This window comes from Pteronotus mesoamericanus, unplaced genomic scaffold (genome assembly GCF_021234165.1).
Source record: "Pteronotus mesoamericanus isolate MK-2021 breed Mesoamerican mustached bat unplaced genomic scaffold, CSHL_Meso_final scaffold_99, whole genome shotgun sequence".
Lineage (NCBI taxonomy): Eukaryota > Metazoa > Chordata > Mammalia > Chiroptera > Mormoopidae > Pteronotus > Pteronotus mesoamericanus.
The window spans coordinates 8123580-8142334 of record NW_026555330.1 but is presented as its reverse complement, the minus strand read 5'-3'; the positions used below and the strand labels follow the sequence as shown (position 1 = coordinate 8142334).

The 18755-nt window shown below is 42.6% G+C and overlaps 1 protein-coding gene across 4 annotated transcripts in view; it reads right to left on the bottom strand.

Moving 5' to 3' along the window:
* The window catches only part of SORT1 (sortilin 1), a 58759-nt gene extending 40345 nt beyond the window's left edge, over positions 1-18414 (bottom strand). For all 4 annotated transcript variants that reach the window (XM_054564888.1, XM_054564890.1, XM_054564889.1 and 1 more), the window contains exon 1: positions 18062-18414. In XM_054564888.1, coding sequence (XP_054420863.1) covers positions 18062-18376 — 315 coding nt within the window. In that variant the 5' untranslated portion in view covers positions 18377-18414. The remainder of the gene's footprint in view (positions 1-18061) is intronic.
* Positions 18415-18755: the final 341 nt, after the last annotated feature.

The following is an 18755-nucleotide window of genomic DNA, read 5'->3' as shown; positions in this document are numbered from 1 at the left end:
TTTTTTAACTGATAAAGAAATAATTCCAAAAAGGCCAAACTTGGTAAAAATTTCCAACCATACAGAAATATAATAGAAAATGTGAAGATCCTCTTTGTCTGCCATATGCCCTACCACCCCAAGCCCCACTCCCCAGAGGGGTTGACAGTTTAGTATATATTTCAACTAAGTGTTGACGATTATGCTTTTCTTTTATGAAAAAAAAGAAGAGTCTTAAGAAGACAGAAGACTTTTTAAATCTTAAACATGTCCTGCCTTTCCAACCATGAGTGGTTCTTTAGAAGCAGAGGATATAACTTTATACTTTTTGGTGTTTCCTGTGCCTACCACAATACTTTGCACACTTCAATAAGCATTTGTTGAATATGGTTATACATCCTTCCCAAACCACAAACTCAGTCTCAAAATAGAACATGTCTATAAATGGCGGGATGCCGGCCTCTGGGTCACTCAAGCTGCCAAACCCAGCGGAGACGTCTGAAGAAACAGAACTCAGAACACTAACTGTTCTGCTTATATCTTCTAATTTTCTTTTGTGGTCTTCCCGCACAGGCCTCTGAATTCACCTATACTCTTAGCCCTCTGGACTGTAAGTGCTTTTGAGGTGAGCACCGTCTCTCATACAATCTCTGTAAATGGTACAATCAGTGCCTCACAGAGGGCTTGCTTGCAGTTTGTTAACTCTCCAACCTCAGGCAAAGCTTCTCACAGCCTCTGCAGGACAGAAAGGCTATTCATACACGCGAATTGGCCAAGCATCTGTGAAAAAGTAGGGCTGCTAGAGGCATCTGGAACCAGAAGTTTAAAAACTGACACAGCAACGTTCTTGAAAGATATTTCACACAGAGCATGACAGCACGTTCTCTTGAGTGAGGGTAGTGTCTGAAAGTACATCAATGAGCTCCTTTTGAAGAGAAGCAGAAATATCCAGAGCTACCACAAGCACCACATAGACCACAAGGGCTAACAGTCATCTAAACATAGGCTGTTTTTCCAAGGGAGGCTTTGGTCACAGCAACTGGCTGGGATAAAAGAAAAAGTCCACCACTGGAGTTCTGGCTCTCTTGATCAGGCCACAGTACAGTTTGTCTTGAGCCAAGCAGAACCCGCACCTTTCACTTTTGAGACCCAGTCAGTGCACAGTGGCATTACTCACATTTTCCTATTGCCCAGTCACAGAAGGGGAAGATTATTAGATGTCACTAGCAACCCACAGCTTCACCTAAACAACTCAAAAAAAAGCTGACCTCATTCATCATCCGAAGAGTTCCTTTGGAAATGTAGGCCAGACCTATTAACTATAATTGTGGTCTTCTGCTACCCTTAACCCTCCCTCTCTTCCACTCCCAACAGGCAATTAAATTTTACTTTTGAAAATACACAAACTCATTGAAAAAAAAAACAACTCATCCATTTACACACAGCAAATGCAGCTATTTTTTTATATTTTAGTATATAACATTCTTACACTGGTGAAAGTAAAAGAAAAAAATGAAATCAGACCTAACAACAGACGAAAGCTCAGGTGGAAAGAGGTCATATGGAGAGGAGACAAATCCAGGAGAGTTGGGGACCAAGAGCACAGATACAATTCTCCCCTTTCAATGGGAGGATTACAGTTGTCCAGGAAAGGGTGAGCAATCCTGGTCATGTTTAGGAGACAGAATTCACAAGTGTCAGCAAAAGGCGATCAATTCTAATGCTTAATCATTTACCATATTTAACATACGTACCTGTTACTCTACATTGTGGTGGCATCTTACATATTTCAAAATATGTATTACTTTTAATTATAGCAATAATAACATTGTCTGCCTCCCTGACTACACCTGAAGACCATCTGGTCCAGGGACCAAGACTATTCGTGTTAGCAAAAATATATAATGTAGCACAGGAAAGGCACTCAATAAATATTCAATTCATTCTAAGAATTACTTGTGAAGCTCCGAAAGAGGGATGATGAAATAAAAAGATAAGGCCAGACCCACTTAATTTCCCTGACACAGAAATGAATATAAAATATAACAGGTCTCTTCTGAGAGGTCTTCTGCTTCCGGTCAAAATAGAGTACCAGGGATCAGCTTGATCTCCCCAAGGAAACAATGGGGGAAAAACCACAAACTGTATAAAACGATAGTTTTCAAGATGTTGAACTTCAGGCAACAAAGCACAATAATCCCTGAGAGACAAGAAACAAACAAAGGCCTACATCTGCCCTTGTTACTGTCTGCAGAGACCTTCTAGGGCACAGTGATGGGCAGGGGACCCTGGCAGAGCCCAGGTGTCTCCCTCAGCTGAGGAGACGAGTGGCTGGTCTAGCGAGGACGCAGAGGCCAGAGTCCCCATCAACTCTGGTTACCGGCAACTCCATCTCCATAGATGAAACTGTTGAGATGCGGTGAGCGTTTAGAGGCACTGGCCAGGAGCAGAATATACAGAAGAGATACTCAGACATAGGAGCATGAAGAAATAAAGGTCTGCACACTGAGATGGGCGCATACAGAAGCAACAGCAAGATGGAGGTGGAAGGTAGTTGTGCAAGGAGAACAAGCATGAAGACAGGCAAGGATTTTGAAAAATTTCAAAGGGTAACACAAATAAAGTATGTTAATATTGTCAACTAGTGAAGTGCTGAGTATATAGTAGATACTACTAAGTACTTGTTAAATAAGAGTTTCAAATCAGGATAAACAAAGTTAAGGTGGGACTCAACAGAAAATAAAAATAGAAAAAAGGGAACGTGTGTGTGAAGAAAAGTATTTCTGCTTGAAATATCCAAAGAAAGCGGAGAGCAGGCTGCAGGATCACTTTACTCACACTGGGGTGGTTTCCAATGGTATATACAGTTGAACATAATCAACCAATAGGTTATGGTTCAATTGTTCTAATCAAGGCAAAGCAAGATGAAATATGAGCAGAGGATAAAGCTTGTGGCTAGAAAAACTGAAAGGCAGAATAATCTCTTTAAGATGAGAAAACCCCAAACCTCCAACACAATACTACCATAGAATACCCTACAGTATTAAAATGCAGAACATATGAAACTATGTTAAAATACTGAACATATAAAAACATTTAGGGGTCAAGCCCAGCTAACAGAAGGCAAAGTGAATATCTACCTCAAGCACTGTTAATATAAAATTATGTGTTAGCTGTCTGTATACATGACAACTGAAATGGAGAAGGTGGGGGAGATCTGAAACATGTTTTATTTCTGTGGAACAATAACTGTGTTGCTATAATGCTGTATGCGTAGGAGATAGATTATTTCGCATAAAGAGAACATGATTTGGCCACTACATTTTGCTAAGCAGTCAGCCAAATGTATGATCTAGAAGTGGGTCAGAATTAAGGGAAACCATGTAAATATGCTGTCTGTGTGCTCAATAAGCCAAAAGCCAGTATCCAGAGGTGCCACATGGTAATTCAGATTACTGAATCACATCCTAGGTCAGGAACCAGGAAGTTTAAGACTAGCTATGTAAAAGGTCACTTGATCTATCAGGAGTAGATGAACATAAAACCTGCCACATCTAGGGACAGACTGACTGATCCCCTAGCACAGTAGGACACGGAAACAGACAAGCCAGAACAATAGAGTAACACAAAGTCCAAGGCTGGGTGAGGTTTCTTCTAGTGTTTGATGGTGATTTTCAACCTTTTTCATCTCATGACACACATAATCTAATTAATAAAATTCTACAGCACACCAAAAAATATATTTTTTGTCAAACTGACATAAAAAAATTTGATAATTTTGATTCATTCACACGGAATGGCTGCTGCTGTGTTAACAGCTGTCATTTTTTTATTTGACCATCTAAGGGAAAAGAGGTCAGTGCTCCTGACTAAATAGCCAGGTACTGCATGTTTTAAACATTACTGAGGCGTACCAGTGTGCCATGGCACACCAGCTGAAAATCACTGGTGTATGCTAAAGGTAGCATTGCAAATTAGTGGTGAAAGAGTTGGGAAAACTAGCTATGGCGGGGCGGGGGGGGGGGGCAGGGGAAACTGATTCCTAATTCCCTCCTTACCCCAACTCCCAAATAAATTCTACTTTGAACAAAGATTTAAAAATAAAAAGTTAAATCATAAAAATCCTAGAAATATGAGTGAAGACCTTTCTAATCTTAGAAGACCGGTTCAAAAAAATAATACAAAAACAAGAACCCATAATACATATAATAAAGGGATTACTTTGATTATATAAAAAAAATTTAATGGCAAACTACCAAAGAGGAAGTTGAAAAAAGAACTAGGAAAAATTATTTGCAACACCACAAAGGGTTAATTTAGAGAGAGTTCTCAAATCAATAAGAAAAAAGCAAAGCCCTCAAAAGAAAAGAGGCGCTAACTGGCCATTCACAAATGGGCACAGAAATGGCCAATAACATATGAAAAGCCATTTAATCTCACTAACAATCAAAAGAATATCAAAGAAAAATAATGGGGTGACGTTTTCTGCCTTTCGGAAACGCCTGACAAAACTTACCTATCAGTGAAAGGTAGCAACCTGTGTACACTGTGGAGGAGAATATATAAACTGCTACAACTTTTCTGGCGAGCTATTTGGTGATGTGAATCAGAACTGAAAGTGCCCATACCATGTGACCCAGCAATGCCAGTCAGGAATTTATTCTAAAGGGATAATCACACTCCTCTGTAGAAGATATTATACACCTGGATATTCTTTGCAGCTAACAACTAGTGAGCATTTCCTACTCTCCTAAGCATTTTACACGCATCATTATTTAATCCAAACAACGACCCCCAAGATATTACTATATCTGTACATTCTAGATGAAGAATTGCAACTTTGTTAAATAAATTATTGTTATGCAATAAAACAACATTACCAGATGCTACTGAAAAACTTGCAGGTATTTACTGACATTGAAAGATATTCATAGCCTGTTGGATAAAAGATAGGTTACAGAATAACATGTAAAATCCTGTATGTGTGTCTATTTATGCTAAAAAAGATATCTGAAAGAATGTTCTTCAAAATATTAACAGCAGCTCTAAGTGGTAGAATTTATGGTGACGCTTTCTTTGTTATAGTTTTTCTGGATTGACTGAATTATTCCCCACCCACTTGCAATTAGCAGGATTCATTTATAAAAAAACTATATAATTTATTTATTTATTTATTTTAAAAGGCTATAGGGAAGGGTGACATAAGAAGTACTCATGGACTGTGTCAGTTTATCCTTCTGTTACTCTGGCTAACAGACGTAACAGAAAGTTGTGGGCTGAGTCAGAGAGCACCTGCTACCCTCAGCCACACTAACTCGGGGGTCTTGATTTAAGGTAGACATCCTAACGTCGTTATTCACTGACCCGCTGGTCTTTCCAGAGCCACTTTCAGAGTCTCTTGTCATCACCTGTTGAACAGTGACTTCTACTGTTCCCGATGGCACTCACAGCCATTTACTGCCCCCAGCAGGGGAGCTCTGGGCAGCAGGGAGTCACTAGCTGGCATTTATAACAAAACTGGTTTTCAGGGACTCACTATGTTAGAAAGTAGGGGGACAGTTTGTACTGCCTCCTCTGAAATATGTCCACCTTGACAGCTACTGACTGCAAGACTCATCCATGCATTTTCTGCCTCTCATTTTAAAGCCTGAGGGCCACATGTTTTAGGGACCATGAACTAACACAGATGTCCATTTCTGCGGCCATGTGGCTAATCCTTAAAACACAACATTGTTCGTGGAAATAATTTTGTCTTCATATCTAATTAAACCAGAACCCTAATTAAATTACTGTTACTATAGCTTGGAGAACTTGAAGTTGGTCCCACGAGTCACTGTAGCTTGGAAAAAAACTCGGTAATGAGAAACTTCTGCCTATCTTTAGTTACACACCCGAACAAAAGTAAAATACTGAAAGAACTGCCACAGGCATGCCCTAGCTGGGTCAGCTTCACATGGCAGACCCCAGTTTAAAAGCACAGCAGCACAGCAAAAGAAACCATCAACAAGATGAAAAGGCAACCCACTGTATGGGAGAACAAACTTGCCAGTGATACATCTGATAAGGGGTTAATATCTAAAATATATAAAGAACTTACATAACTCAAACGAAGAAAACAAACAATCCAATTTTTTAAAAAAGATGCATAAAGGAACTAAGACACTTCTCTAAAGAGGACATACAGATGGCCAATAGACATAAAGATGCTCTACATCACTAATCATCAGAAAAATGCAAATTAACACCACAATGAGGTATCACCTCATGCCTGTCCTGTTGGAATGGCTATTATCAATAAATCAACAAACAACAAATGTTAGTGAGGATGTGGAGAAAAGGGAACCTTCGTGCACTATTGTTGGGAATGCAGATTGGTGCAGCCACTATGGAAAACAGTATGGAGTTTCCTCAGAAAATTAAAAAAGGGACTGCCTTATGAACCAGTGATTCTGGGAATATATCCTAAGAAACCCAAAACACTAATTTGAAAGAAGGTATGAACCCCTATGTTCACTGCAGTTTTATTTACAATAACCAAGATATGGAAACAAGAAAAGTGTCCATCAGTGGATGAGTGGATAAAAAAAGTGTGGTACAGTAACATAATAAAATACAACTTGACCATAAAAAAAGAAGGAAATCTTAACCTTTTGCGACAGCATGGATGGAGTTGGAGACTATTATGCTAAGTGAAATAAGCCAGTCATAGACAGACAAATACCATATGATTGCTTATACATGGAACTAATGAAAAAAATTCAACAAACAAAATAGAAACAGGAGCACAGGTACACAGAAGAGACTGATAGCTGTCAGAGGGGTGGGGGATGGGGGAATGGGTGAGAAAAAGGTGAAGGCTCACAGACATGGACAATAGCGTGGTGACTGTGGGGGTTAGGGGGTAAGGGGGATAAGTGGTAATGGGAAAAATACAATAAAAATAAATTAAAAGGAAAAAAAAGCTGAAATCAAAATATGTCTGCTTAATATATTAATATATAAATTAATATATTAATTTATTATCTATAGTCATAATATATAAAGCACATAGACACAGACAGCAGTAATATGACAGAGGGAGAAGGGAGTGGAAGGAAGTGAAGAGGGCCAAGGGGCATGACTGGGGACAGAAAGGGCTTTTGGGCAATGGGCGCACGATGCAGTGTGCAGATGGTGTTTCGTTCAGGGGCACACTTGAAACCTATATGGTTTCGTTAATGAATGTCACCCCAATAAACTCAATAAAGAAATTAAAAGGACACATGCAGATGACCTGCCCATCTTGCCATCAGGAACAACCTCTCTGGCGAGTAAACAAGGGAGTGAATTGAGTGATGGCATCCTTCACACACACACACATGCTTTCAATAAATAAATGGGGCAGGGGGGTGCCTGCCATGAGCCAGACCCTACTTGGGGCACTGGGGAAAGAGCAGTGATCATTCATGTTCTGTGCTCATGGAACTTTAAACGTGCTTCTTACAGAAGTCGAAAAATAAAGGTTAAACATGCTAGACATTTAATCTACACAAGACAGCCTGTCCCAGTGAAAATAAAGCTACAAAAGGGTGTGAAAACCTGTGCAATAACTAACTGGTTGGGGAAGCAGTCACAAATCATTCTCTCTCTTGGGAATCCATTTCCTCAGGAGTAAAACTGATTTACTGGAATAATAAGAATCAAATGAAATAAGACCCCACAAGGAAATGGGAATTTAAGACTTAGGTTCCCCAACCCCAACAGGGAACACTGGACGTGGGGGAGACAGGGTGATGTGCAAGGGGTCTGGGTGATGCTCTTGCAGGCAGGAAGAAAGTCTGACCAGAGTACCCTTCTGTTGAGTACGGTACTCCTAGAGCCATAAAAACACGAGCCAAAAATAAGATCACAAATGTTCTAGTTCTCAGGGAGACTATTCTTAGAAATGAAAAGGCTAAACATAAACTCATAAAAGTTTTCAAACCTATTCAATTATTCAGACTTGTCTGCAAGGCAGGATGGTACAGAGGCGAGCACTGGGCTAGCAGTCAACCTCAATTTTTTTCCAGCTGTGCCTAAGGCCTTGTGAATGTGAGCAGCTCAATCTGACCTCACCACCAAGGCGAGAGGAGGCTGGAATGACATTGCTAGTTGTTGTACGCTTTAAAATTCTATGACTCATCATTAATTTAACCTCTCAGTTTGCTTTTCCACCAGTCTGTCTTCATAAAAAAAAAAAGAAGAAAAACAAACAAACAAACCCCTGCTCTCTGCTCAACAATACGCTAGTGTTAAAAGTAGAAGGAGACAGCAACCTCCATTGTCTGAGAAACCCCAACCACCTGCACACCCACTGAGGGGAAGTGAGGGAGACCTCTGATGTCACCATCCACGCAGTAAGAATCCATGCACTTGACCTCTAAGAGGAACTTGCAGACCATCACTCTAAATCAATTTGCTAAGCTTGTCACAATTGCCTAAATTTAGTAACCTGCTTTCTTAGCTTACAGAAGAAGCAAATCAAATCTGGGGATAGTGTATCTAGAGACAGGGCAGCAACAAAAGGAACAGGATATTGCAAAGGGTATGTCATTTTTGCAACAACAACAACAACAAAAGTAACCTTCACCAAGAAGACAATGGCACTAGACTTATAAACCTGGGCAGCTGGAAATGGGAGAAAGTAGCCACACACAGCTCAACCGCCCTCGGGGGCATTAGTGCCACCAATGTGAGAGGTGGTATCACGTGATGTAATCTCGATGATCAGGGTCATATGGTTGACTAAGAAGGCAGAGAAGTATTTTAGAAAAATTTCCATTAAAACAACAAAACCTTTGGCACTTAAAGGGTAGGCTTAGTTTTTTAAAAATTACTTTCATGGGATAATTCATTCATTTTGAATCATGGCCCATAAATGAGCTAAATTGCAAAACTGTTAGTTCCATTTCAGAGAAAGGAAGTGACGAAAAGGTGTGCCCCAGTCGCCAGCTGATTGCACACAAAGGCTCCCAGCTCCCCCACAGGGCTGGGGACGAACCCTCACTCCGTCTGCCACCACACTGGCCTTCTTCCCGATCTCTGGGCACACATCGAGCGCTCTCCGGCCCCAGGCCACTGAACATGCTGTTCTCTCTGCCTGGGATACTCCTTTGGGCCAAAATTCTATTCATCTTCAAGTAGCAGTTTAAATAATTTCTCAGCGAGTCCTTTCTAATGTCCCAGACTAAAAAGATCTCCCTCAAATATTCTCCTATAGTTACTTCTTTTCTTCTTGGTACTTATCACATTGATAATTAAATATTTGTGTAACATCTATTTTCTTTCCAGGGATCGTGTCTGCTGTGTTCCACATCAGTTACCAGGACCAGAAGCCAGTACAATGCCCACCACATGGTAGGTGCTCAATAACCAAGTGTTGAATTAAAGACTAACAGCAATAGTATTGAACTTTTCCTGAGCACTTATGGTATAAAAGGCACCACTGTTACTTTAGAGATGAAGAACCAGGCTCGGAGAGGTTAAGGAATTTGCCCCAAGGCATACAGCTGGTAAGTCGCAGAGCACAGATTCAGACTCACATCTGCCTGCCTGCAGGGTGGCTACGCTTCCTCCAGGCAAGGGTAGCGAAGGGCTCCTAGAAGAAGGATGGCCCGTACCTTTCAGGAGTTTATAATGTGTGGAATAAACATTTAATAGATGAAAGTGAATACAAGACAGAGTACGATACTTCAGTGCTGTATTACATGGCATAAATGTTGTAGGAGAGAAGAGAAAAACAAACAAACGAACCAGCTAGAGGGGCATTCGGACAGCAGGAACGTCCTCAGAACAAAATGGAGAAGCAACATAGCACCTGGTAAACAAAGGGGACTGGTGACAAGGTCACTTTACCTGGAATGGAGGATTCACACAGGCCAGGAAGTGGTGAAATATTAAAGAGATAAGCACATAATAAAAAATAATTAGGTTAACATCCTGGTGCTCTATGCTTCCAAGCACAGTTCTTGAGAAGCACCTACCACATCTCATTAGTATTTCTTACGGCTTCACAGAGGTCAGTGAGCGCAGAGCCTGCTGTGCACTCAGTTAACGAGCGAGGGTGGAATCAGCAAGGTGCTACTTCAGAGCTGTCAAAGCAAAGCCATAGTCACAAACTCCAATAAACTAAAACTTAATGAAGAAGAGGAAGAGTTATTAAAAGTAGTCCTATTTTTTATAACTGTTAAGTTCTTAAAAACTGCAAGTAAAACAACTTCATATACTTGAAACTATCATAACCTGATGACCAGGTACCTGATGATGGCGGCATTAGCATTTCCTCCACCTCCCACTGCTTCAAGAAAGACACTTTGGGTAGATGACCTCTCCCCTTTACTGCCGCCGCTTTTTCTTAACCCTGAGTCCAAAGACATACGTAGTATATAGTTCTTAATCCAGATTTGGTTCCTATGAATGTCCATAACAATTCTCTAGGAATATTATAACTAAGAAAAAAATTTAAGCACATACACAAATATTTGAGCATCTAAATGATAATGCAACGGAAGCTTTATGGGGATAACCACTGTCCAATAGCCTCAATAACAGATGAATCCGCACTATATCCCACAGTCTCACTTAGTCTTCACAACAACCCTGAGAGATAGATATTAGAATACCCATTTTATAGATTAAAAAACCAAGGTTCACTGAGGTTAATCTGTCCATGGTAACCGCTGAAGTGTGGATGTAGGTCCGACCTGAAATCATGTTCCCTCCTCACCACTGCCTCCAAGAACTATCAATTGTATTAACAAGTTAAAATGTTAACGCAATCATGAAGAGTAATAAAAGAACACATACACTTCTTACATTTCTGCCAATCTTGACTCACTCTCATTCTTGCCACCCCCGCCCAAGCCTGTTACTGAAGCCTGCCAAGTGATAAAACCAAATACATTTATGCCTCATCTGTGCCCTTTTATGCACATGTTCCTCTAGAGTTGGTATTCATCAGGATGGTTTGGATGACAACTGGGCCCCATGGATACAGTAACAGATCAATAGGCTTATGAGGAAATGATATTAATCTAAGGTACGTGGTCTTCAAGGTTTTTGAAATGTTTCTCTTCAAGGTCTCAGTGCACCATTTTATGTGATGGGGACCTGAGGCTTACAAGGCTGACTGAGCTCTGCCGATGGCACTATGACCTTTAAGGAGCAGAGAATTCACAAGTATATGCATCATACTGGGGTTCTATAACTCCGCTTTATTCCTAAAGCAAATGCACTGAGTTCAAACACCTGTATGACATGCTTGCTTCCCAGTGGAGGAGTGCCATGTTGGGACATGTGCTCTACCCCCAGCTCTTGGCCCATAGGCAAGTCACGTAGTGTCATCAGTAAAAGAAATATGACCAGCTAATCAGCCTAACAATCTATGGTTCAAACTGTTGCATGATTTCTCAGCAAGAGCTCAAGCTTATCCTTGTTTGCAAATGTACAGAAGAGAAAGTCTGCTGATGGGCTTCACTGTCTTACAGCTCCTTCAATAAGGTCCAGGAGCCCAGGGTGTTCCTGGGAACCCTTAGCACTTTAAGTGTAAAAGGTGGTCCGCCCTGCCTCTCTTCCGCCCCCGTTGGATGCACTTCTCCAGGACCACAGCAATGGTCAACTCTAGAAAGATAACTCTTCCTGGCTTCCCATCTCCACCTTTGGCTTCTTCAGCTCTAGCCTCAAGCACTATCACTAGCTCTACCACTATCTGGTAAAACACTTTTCCCAGTAAGTCCTAACACCAAACGCCCCACCTGTACTCCATTTCTTTCCATATCCCACAAAGAGCTATCTTTTTTTTTAATCCCTCTATGCTTTCCTGAAATCTTAGTCATACTCATCAACCACTTCTTCCTGACAGAAACTTTCCATTGACCTTGCTTGAGCATGTCCTGGATTTCCCTCCCTGTTTGCCTTTACCGATCTCCTGAGAATCACCTCTACCCCTCAGTCCTCCCTTCACCTGTGGTGCTCCCAGACCACCACGCTATAGTGGTCATGCCTTCTTCACAAATTCTCCCAAACTCTCAGCAAGCAGTCCGCAAATTCTTGAATCCTTCAGGTGGTATTGATGCGGATATCTTTATGTTTGACTTTGTGCCGACCTGGACTCCACTTTATGTAGTTCAGTAGCTGAATGGCATCTACTTTATTTATTTATGTATTTATGTATTTATTTATTTTAATCCTCACCCGAGAATGTTTACTGATTTGAGAGAGAGAGAGAGAGAGAGAGAGAGACATCGATCGGTTACCTCCTGTACAGGCCCTGACTGGGGATCGAACCCACAACCTTTGGGTATATAGGACATGCTCTAACCAACTGAGCCACCTGGCCAGGGCAAATGATATTTACTTTAAATGAATGAAAATACTTTACATTTAACAAAAACATTTTGATAAAACTTCTCATTCGCCTCTCCAAGTAATCCTAAAACTGCTTCTCTAGTTTAAAAACAACAATGAAGATCCAGGATCACAAAGCTATGGAGCAGCAGAACTGGGACTCCTGGTCACTGGGATGTGTCTCCTTTGAGTTTTGTATACAATGTGTCTATGACTTGAGGCCTTTTGACAAACATCAGGGACCAGATAAATATTTGATTTGAACTATCCTGTCAGGAAAGTACTAAAGTTAATTAAAATTTTCCTTCCCTGTTCAATTTCTCTTGGTCCTTTAATGTGATCTTACTGTTCGACCAGACTTGGCTCAAGGACAGTATTAGCACTTCATTTTTTAGAACCTACAGGAAGAACAAAGCTCTAAACAAAAGCAAATATAAGAGAGATAATGCTCATAAGCCCTAGAAGGAAAAGAACATACGTTTTCTTCTGGTGAAAATAAGTCAAGCCAGTGAACCACACATATGTTCCAACTAGCACAGGGCTCACATAGTATACTAATGGTAAGGTGACCATCTACTTTCAAACACAAGCAGCCAGGACCACAAAAAGTAAATAAGTAAATAACTAAATAAATAAAGCATTTTGGCAGAGTATTTGTAGAAAAGGGAAAAAAACCCAAATGTACTGCTATATATATCTATTGGCTTTTTTTTTGTTTGTTTATCCAAACTAGTACCTTTGATTAGCATGAGATTTTCAGCTGACAAGAAACAATTACCCAAACATGAAAGAGTCAAATGTCTTTCATAATTTTATATATATATATATATATATATATATATATATATCCTTGCTATCTTTAAGAACACTGGTATTTCACTGAAGCAAGCAGCAAGCAGCTCTGGCGGTGGTAACAAATTACCCCCAGATGTGAAATCCAGGCTATGGTCAAGTTCAACTGGGAAGCAGAGCAGCCCCAATTTGCTTCTAAATTTGGAATCAACCAATAAACATTTGTGATCACAACCTCTGGCCTCCTCTTCTCCCTTATGAATCACAGAATTATTTTAGACATTTTAAATCTAGTCTAAAACTTCTCATGTTGTAGACGGAGAACTGAGGGCCAGATACTGAAATGCAAAACAGAAAATAAATTACATTCGCAGAAAACTTTCTCAGCAAAACACCACAGGCTCTGAATTGAAGATTTTGTTTTTACTGTGGTTTCCTGAGGCCGGGGCTGAAGGAGAGAGGGGAAAACAGTTTTAAACCAAACAAAACAAAACCAGCATTCACCCAACGACCTCCACAGGTCTGAAGGGGCTGTCACGAAGAGTCACTGAACCCAACTAGCTCAAAGCCGCATATCACTAACGCCACTTTGACTGTAGTCACTATTAAAACGACAATAAAAAACCTGCCTAGAACTGATGGAAACTGAGTTGCTTGTTCCTTGAGACCCATTAGTCCTCAAAACCACCTGCATACAGATCAGTGAGGCTGGAGGCAGTGGGAAGGACAAGTTCTCAGCAAATTAAAAACTAAAAGTGAAACATGCAATAGAAACACTGGTTAGAAAGGAACAGAAAAGTAATTGAAACTTTTAGAAATTTACAAATGCAGTATCTATTTCATAATAACTTTTGGAGCCACTGCCACATAGCCCTTCCTGAGAAAAGCTGTATTTTTTATCACAGGCCAAAGTTCATCATTTAACCTACCTTAATATTAGCTTCTAATCATATAGACCATCTGACTGTCATTTCTCCAGCCTCTACACTCAGTTCACTTAGTAGAAACAGAACTTGAGGGGTAGGCATGGATGGGAAGGGAGGGACAAGAGGAAACATTACCACCCTCCTGCTCTGACCACTACAACTGAGCGTTGAGCATTGCCCTTCATGTGAGAATCACACAAGGGTAACAGGACACCTAGGGCAAAGTTGGGGAGCACCGTGTCTGCAGTCACCCACTGAGATCCAAAGTTTGCTGGCATGAGCTGATTGGAAATCGGCAGAGTGGAGAAGGAGCTGTTAATAGCCTCTGTGAACCTGACATGAAAGCTCAGATCAAAACAGCAGGATGGAGAGCCTATTATAATTGTTATCATTACGAAAAGAAAAAAGGCATTCGTGATCGACCAGAAGAATAAGCCTTCTCCCAACTATTCCCACAGACAGGAGAGTCAGATTTCTAATTAAAAATCACTATGCACAAAACCAAATATTTGAGTCAGAAGAGAAGTCACCTAATTGCTACACTGCTTTCCCTCTGAGCTATTTGTCCCATTTGGCTAACTCTCTACCTTCACCCCAACTAAACCTCAGATGAAAACCAACCTTTGCCCAGATAAATATACTTCATCAAATCTGCTGATACTTCCAGCTGAAATCCCCAAAGCATTTTAATATCCCTTCTGGTCAAAGGTCTGAGCACTCTACTGCTCAGGAGTAGAATCAACCAGGACCAAGAAAAAGATCCTACAGGATTCCTATTCCTTGACCACAAAACAAATGGATGAAACAGGACTCAGGAGAAGATGAACTAGAGGGTGAGGCTGAAGGTGGGAGCACTGGGGAAGGCGGTATAAAGACTGGCAGAACAGCGGAATGACTGAGGCAGTTAGAAACTTCCAGGGAGTTAAAGGCACTGACCTTCAGATTCCCAGGTGTGACAAAGATCCACAACAGGCTAGAGCAGAAGTCCCCTGAAGCCCCTCTCAGGCAGACCTCCCAGCACCAGCAAACACAAATGCGTTCTTCTTCGATTGACACCCATTCCACAAGGCCCTCTACAGGGCTTGTTTATGTAAGAAGCCAGATGCTTTGATGTTGGGGTGTAAACTGGGAAATGTGTAAAGAAGCAGTGACAGGAGCAGAGAGGGGACAGAGAACGAGCAACAGTTCCTGGCTTTATTATTCATAAGTTGTAAAATTATAAGGACATTGTCAAATGGTCTGAACACAGGAATGAGAGGTAAGGAAATTATGTCAGCCACCAGTGTAACCCTGGCCAAGGCAGTTCATCTGTTTCTTTAAGACAGAGTTTCATGCCTAACCTCAAAGGGGTGCTTACAGGAAGAATGTTTTGAAGCAGTCCAACTTAGCAACCAACATTAATAAACTCTCCTATGCTCGCTCAATTTCTCTCATGTACAAAGATTTTACATGGCATGAACATTCCAAGCACTTAAAGGAAAGAATCCGTTAAAAGTGTGGCATGAAAACAGTTTTGGGTTAAAGGCAAAAGGAAGGTTATTTATCAAGTATAAGAAAAGAGCTTTTATAAATAAACATGCACATTTGTTGGATTTCATGAGTGAAGACGCCTGAGTTATATAAATCATTAGGGCACAGGTCTTCTAAAACCAGAGGAATGAAAAAGCACTAGCACACTTTAGTTCTACTTTTGCTTTCTTAGGAAGCTTAATTAAACACCAATATATTCTCAAAAGCCAAATAAGCCACAAAATTGGGTCTAGGGGTCTCATTAAAACCTTCCGAGGCTTTTCATTCTCTAGTCTGAGTATCTTTTCTTTGGGTCTTGGCACCCCAGCATCTAGTGCGTCAGTGGCTATCTGGAAGGTATTCACATACATTGTGAATTAATGGGGCTTGACATGAACAAGTTATAACAAGTAAGAAGAGAAACAAGAACTTCTGATTTCTCTTGAAGAGTGAATCCTGTCGTCTTATGAAAAAGACCTCTAAATGGCACTTTCTCAGTGGTACAGAACCATTCAACATCTCTAATAAAAAGTGGCTCTGGCATGCTGATATTTTTACTTCACTTTTTTTATAAGGGGTCCTAAAATACTAGATCTCTCCAGTACACTTAAGGATGATTTATTATGACTGTTAAAAATACAGAATTGAAAAGCAGAACAGACTACTACAGGACAATTCCTGGTGAAGGAGGTGGAACTCTAAGAACCACTTCGCTTCCCCACTTCAAGGTGAAGATTATTCACAGTGCCTCCTCCACTTTGGCCACATATGCATGTTCCAAAAAGAAGGGATCTCTGAAGAGGCCATGACTGATTAACAAATGCAAAAAATTGCAAGTTAAAATTAGGTCACTGGAAGAAGACTAAGAAAAAAAAAAAACCTAAAAAAAAAAATCACTGGATATAGTAGCTAAATAAAATGAAAGAAACAGAGGAAGTTTCTTTACATGCTGGACTTGAAAGAATAAGGTTTCAGATCTGCTCTTAATTTGGCCTAAGAACATCCCAAAACAGTTTTATCAACCTTTTGCTAGAAAAATTATAGTGTTACAAGGGACCTCAATTCAAACAAACCAGAGAAGACTTTGATTAAAGGAATGAATCCACAAGTAGCAGCAGATCCTGTCAACCAGGAAAAGAAGAACCTGACACATGGGGTAAGAACGCCGTGTCCAGCTGGCTCAAGGCGGGAAGTGGTCCCATTATAAAGTAAACATCGGTGTTGTAAAAGCTTTTCTCAACTCTACTGCAAGGTGGAAGCCTACACGATTTGTTGCCCCCGGCAACCCGCCCCCAATGAAACAGGAAGACTTTCCAGTACTCATTCCAACCTATCTGCACCCAACCTGTCCCACACGTCAGCCGTAGCTTGGGCACCTGTCTGCAGCTGCTGTTTGGACTGCACTGAGCTGACTTATCCCTGACTGCTTCCACCTTGACTGCAACTGCCCAGGGTCCCAAGTCTGAGAATTCTACACAGGTAACAAACATAGTCCAAGCAGAGGAAGACAGTTCGAGGGGAAACTGAGATTCGGCTGGTATGAATGTGGCTATACAAGGACAAGTGCAGTTAGCTACTCATCCCTGTCACCATATGCACCTCTCTTTGCAAGAAAAAGGGATATAATAGAGAAAATATATCAAATAGAAAATACCTTATGCAAATGTGGGTAGCAACAACTAACTTGTTATTTCTAGGGGGGTGGCGGGGGATGAGGAAGATGCCCAAGTTGCAGTGGAACAAGGAGCCAGGACATTCCTAACAATTGGCTTTGTCAATCCAGTGGCGCACAAGGGTTGAGCTGCTTGTCTCCAGGGACAGAACTGCCTCAATTTAAAAAGTTTTCCACTAGTACCTAGTTCAAAGCAGAAGAGCTGCAACGTATTTCTTAGCTGCTGCAAACCTTGTTAGAAGGTATACACTTCCTGGTCAGAGTCCGAGGCCACCTAGAAGGTCAAACTGAACGCGTTTTTAGGAGAAATGATATATATACTGTCATCCCATTTCTAGGCTAGTTCCTTTTCCCTATGCAAACAAATTCAGTAACCTAACAACTGCAGTGGGATTCTAAACAGCCCCTACCCTCATTGAAAGTACTGACCCAGAGGACACACCTTGGCTTCTGCGCAGCCCAACTTCTGCAAGCACTTCAGAGGTCACTGTTCCTCCACCTTCCCGGGGAGGCACACGACTACTAGGTTCTGATTATTTACACAGACGGAGAACGACACTCAAGAGGTTTTGACAACTTGAAAAAAAGAATGCCGTGAAAGGCTCAACCGGCCTCCCCTGTGACGAAACACAGCTGCGCTAGCCGTGGCGTCCCGGGGCCACTCCCGGGCGGGACCCCGCCCGCCCGCCCGCCGCAGCTTCAGTGTGGCGGCCCAGGGGTGCAGGCGGCGAGTGGCCGGGGTCCCCTCCGCGGAGATGCCAGGCGAGGGTGGGGCGGCACCTCGCAGTCCCGGCGGCGCCGAGGCCCGGCGCCCGCTCACCTGGTGCGTGTTGTTGACCAGCCTGGCGACGAAGTCCGGGACCCGGCCGCAGTCTTCGTCTTCGCCGGGCGCGCTGCGACGCCAACGGCCGCCGGGAAAAGGGCCCCCAGGCGCGGCCGCACGCAGCCCCCAGCTCACCCCGATGGGGCCGGCCCAGCGCGACAGCGGCGCAGCGGGCGGCGGCGGCGCGTCCAGCCGGTCCTGGCCGAGCGCGGCCCGCGGCAACAGCGGGAGAACGAGGAGGAGGAGGGGGAGGAGGCCGAGGCCGTGGGGCCAGCGCGAGAGACAGTCCGCAGCTGCTCTGGGCCGCTCCATCGCCGCCGAATGCCGACGCCGCCGACACCTGCCGCCGGGCGCCCGCCCACCCCCGTAGGCGCCGCGCCACACCCCCGAGCTCGAGCGGCGCTCCTTGGATACGCGCAGCCGGGCCTCTCCGCCCCATAGGTCGGCCGCCTGTCCTTCTTCCCCGGCGCGCTCCTCATTGGCTCGCGTCGCCTCTGGCTTCGGGGGTCCTGGATTCGGATGCCAAGATGCGGGACTGATTGGCTGGAACGTGGCAAAGACCGCTGAGGTCATCCCCCGCCTCGCCCGCGTCTCCAGGGCCAGACTTCCAGAGTTGTTGGACCGTTCCCGCTGCCCACGAAGCTCCTAACTCCTCGGCGCTCACCCCCTCGCAGCTCCCTCGGACACCCTC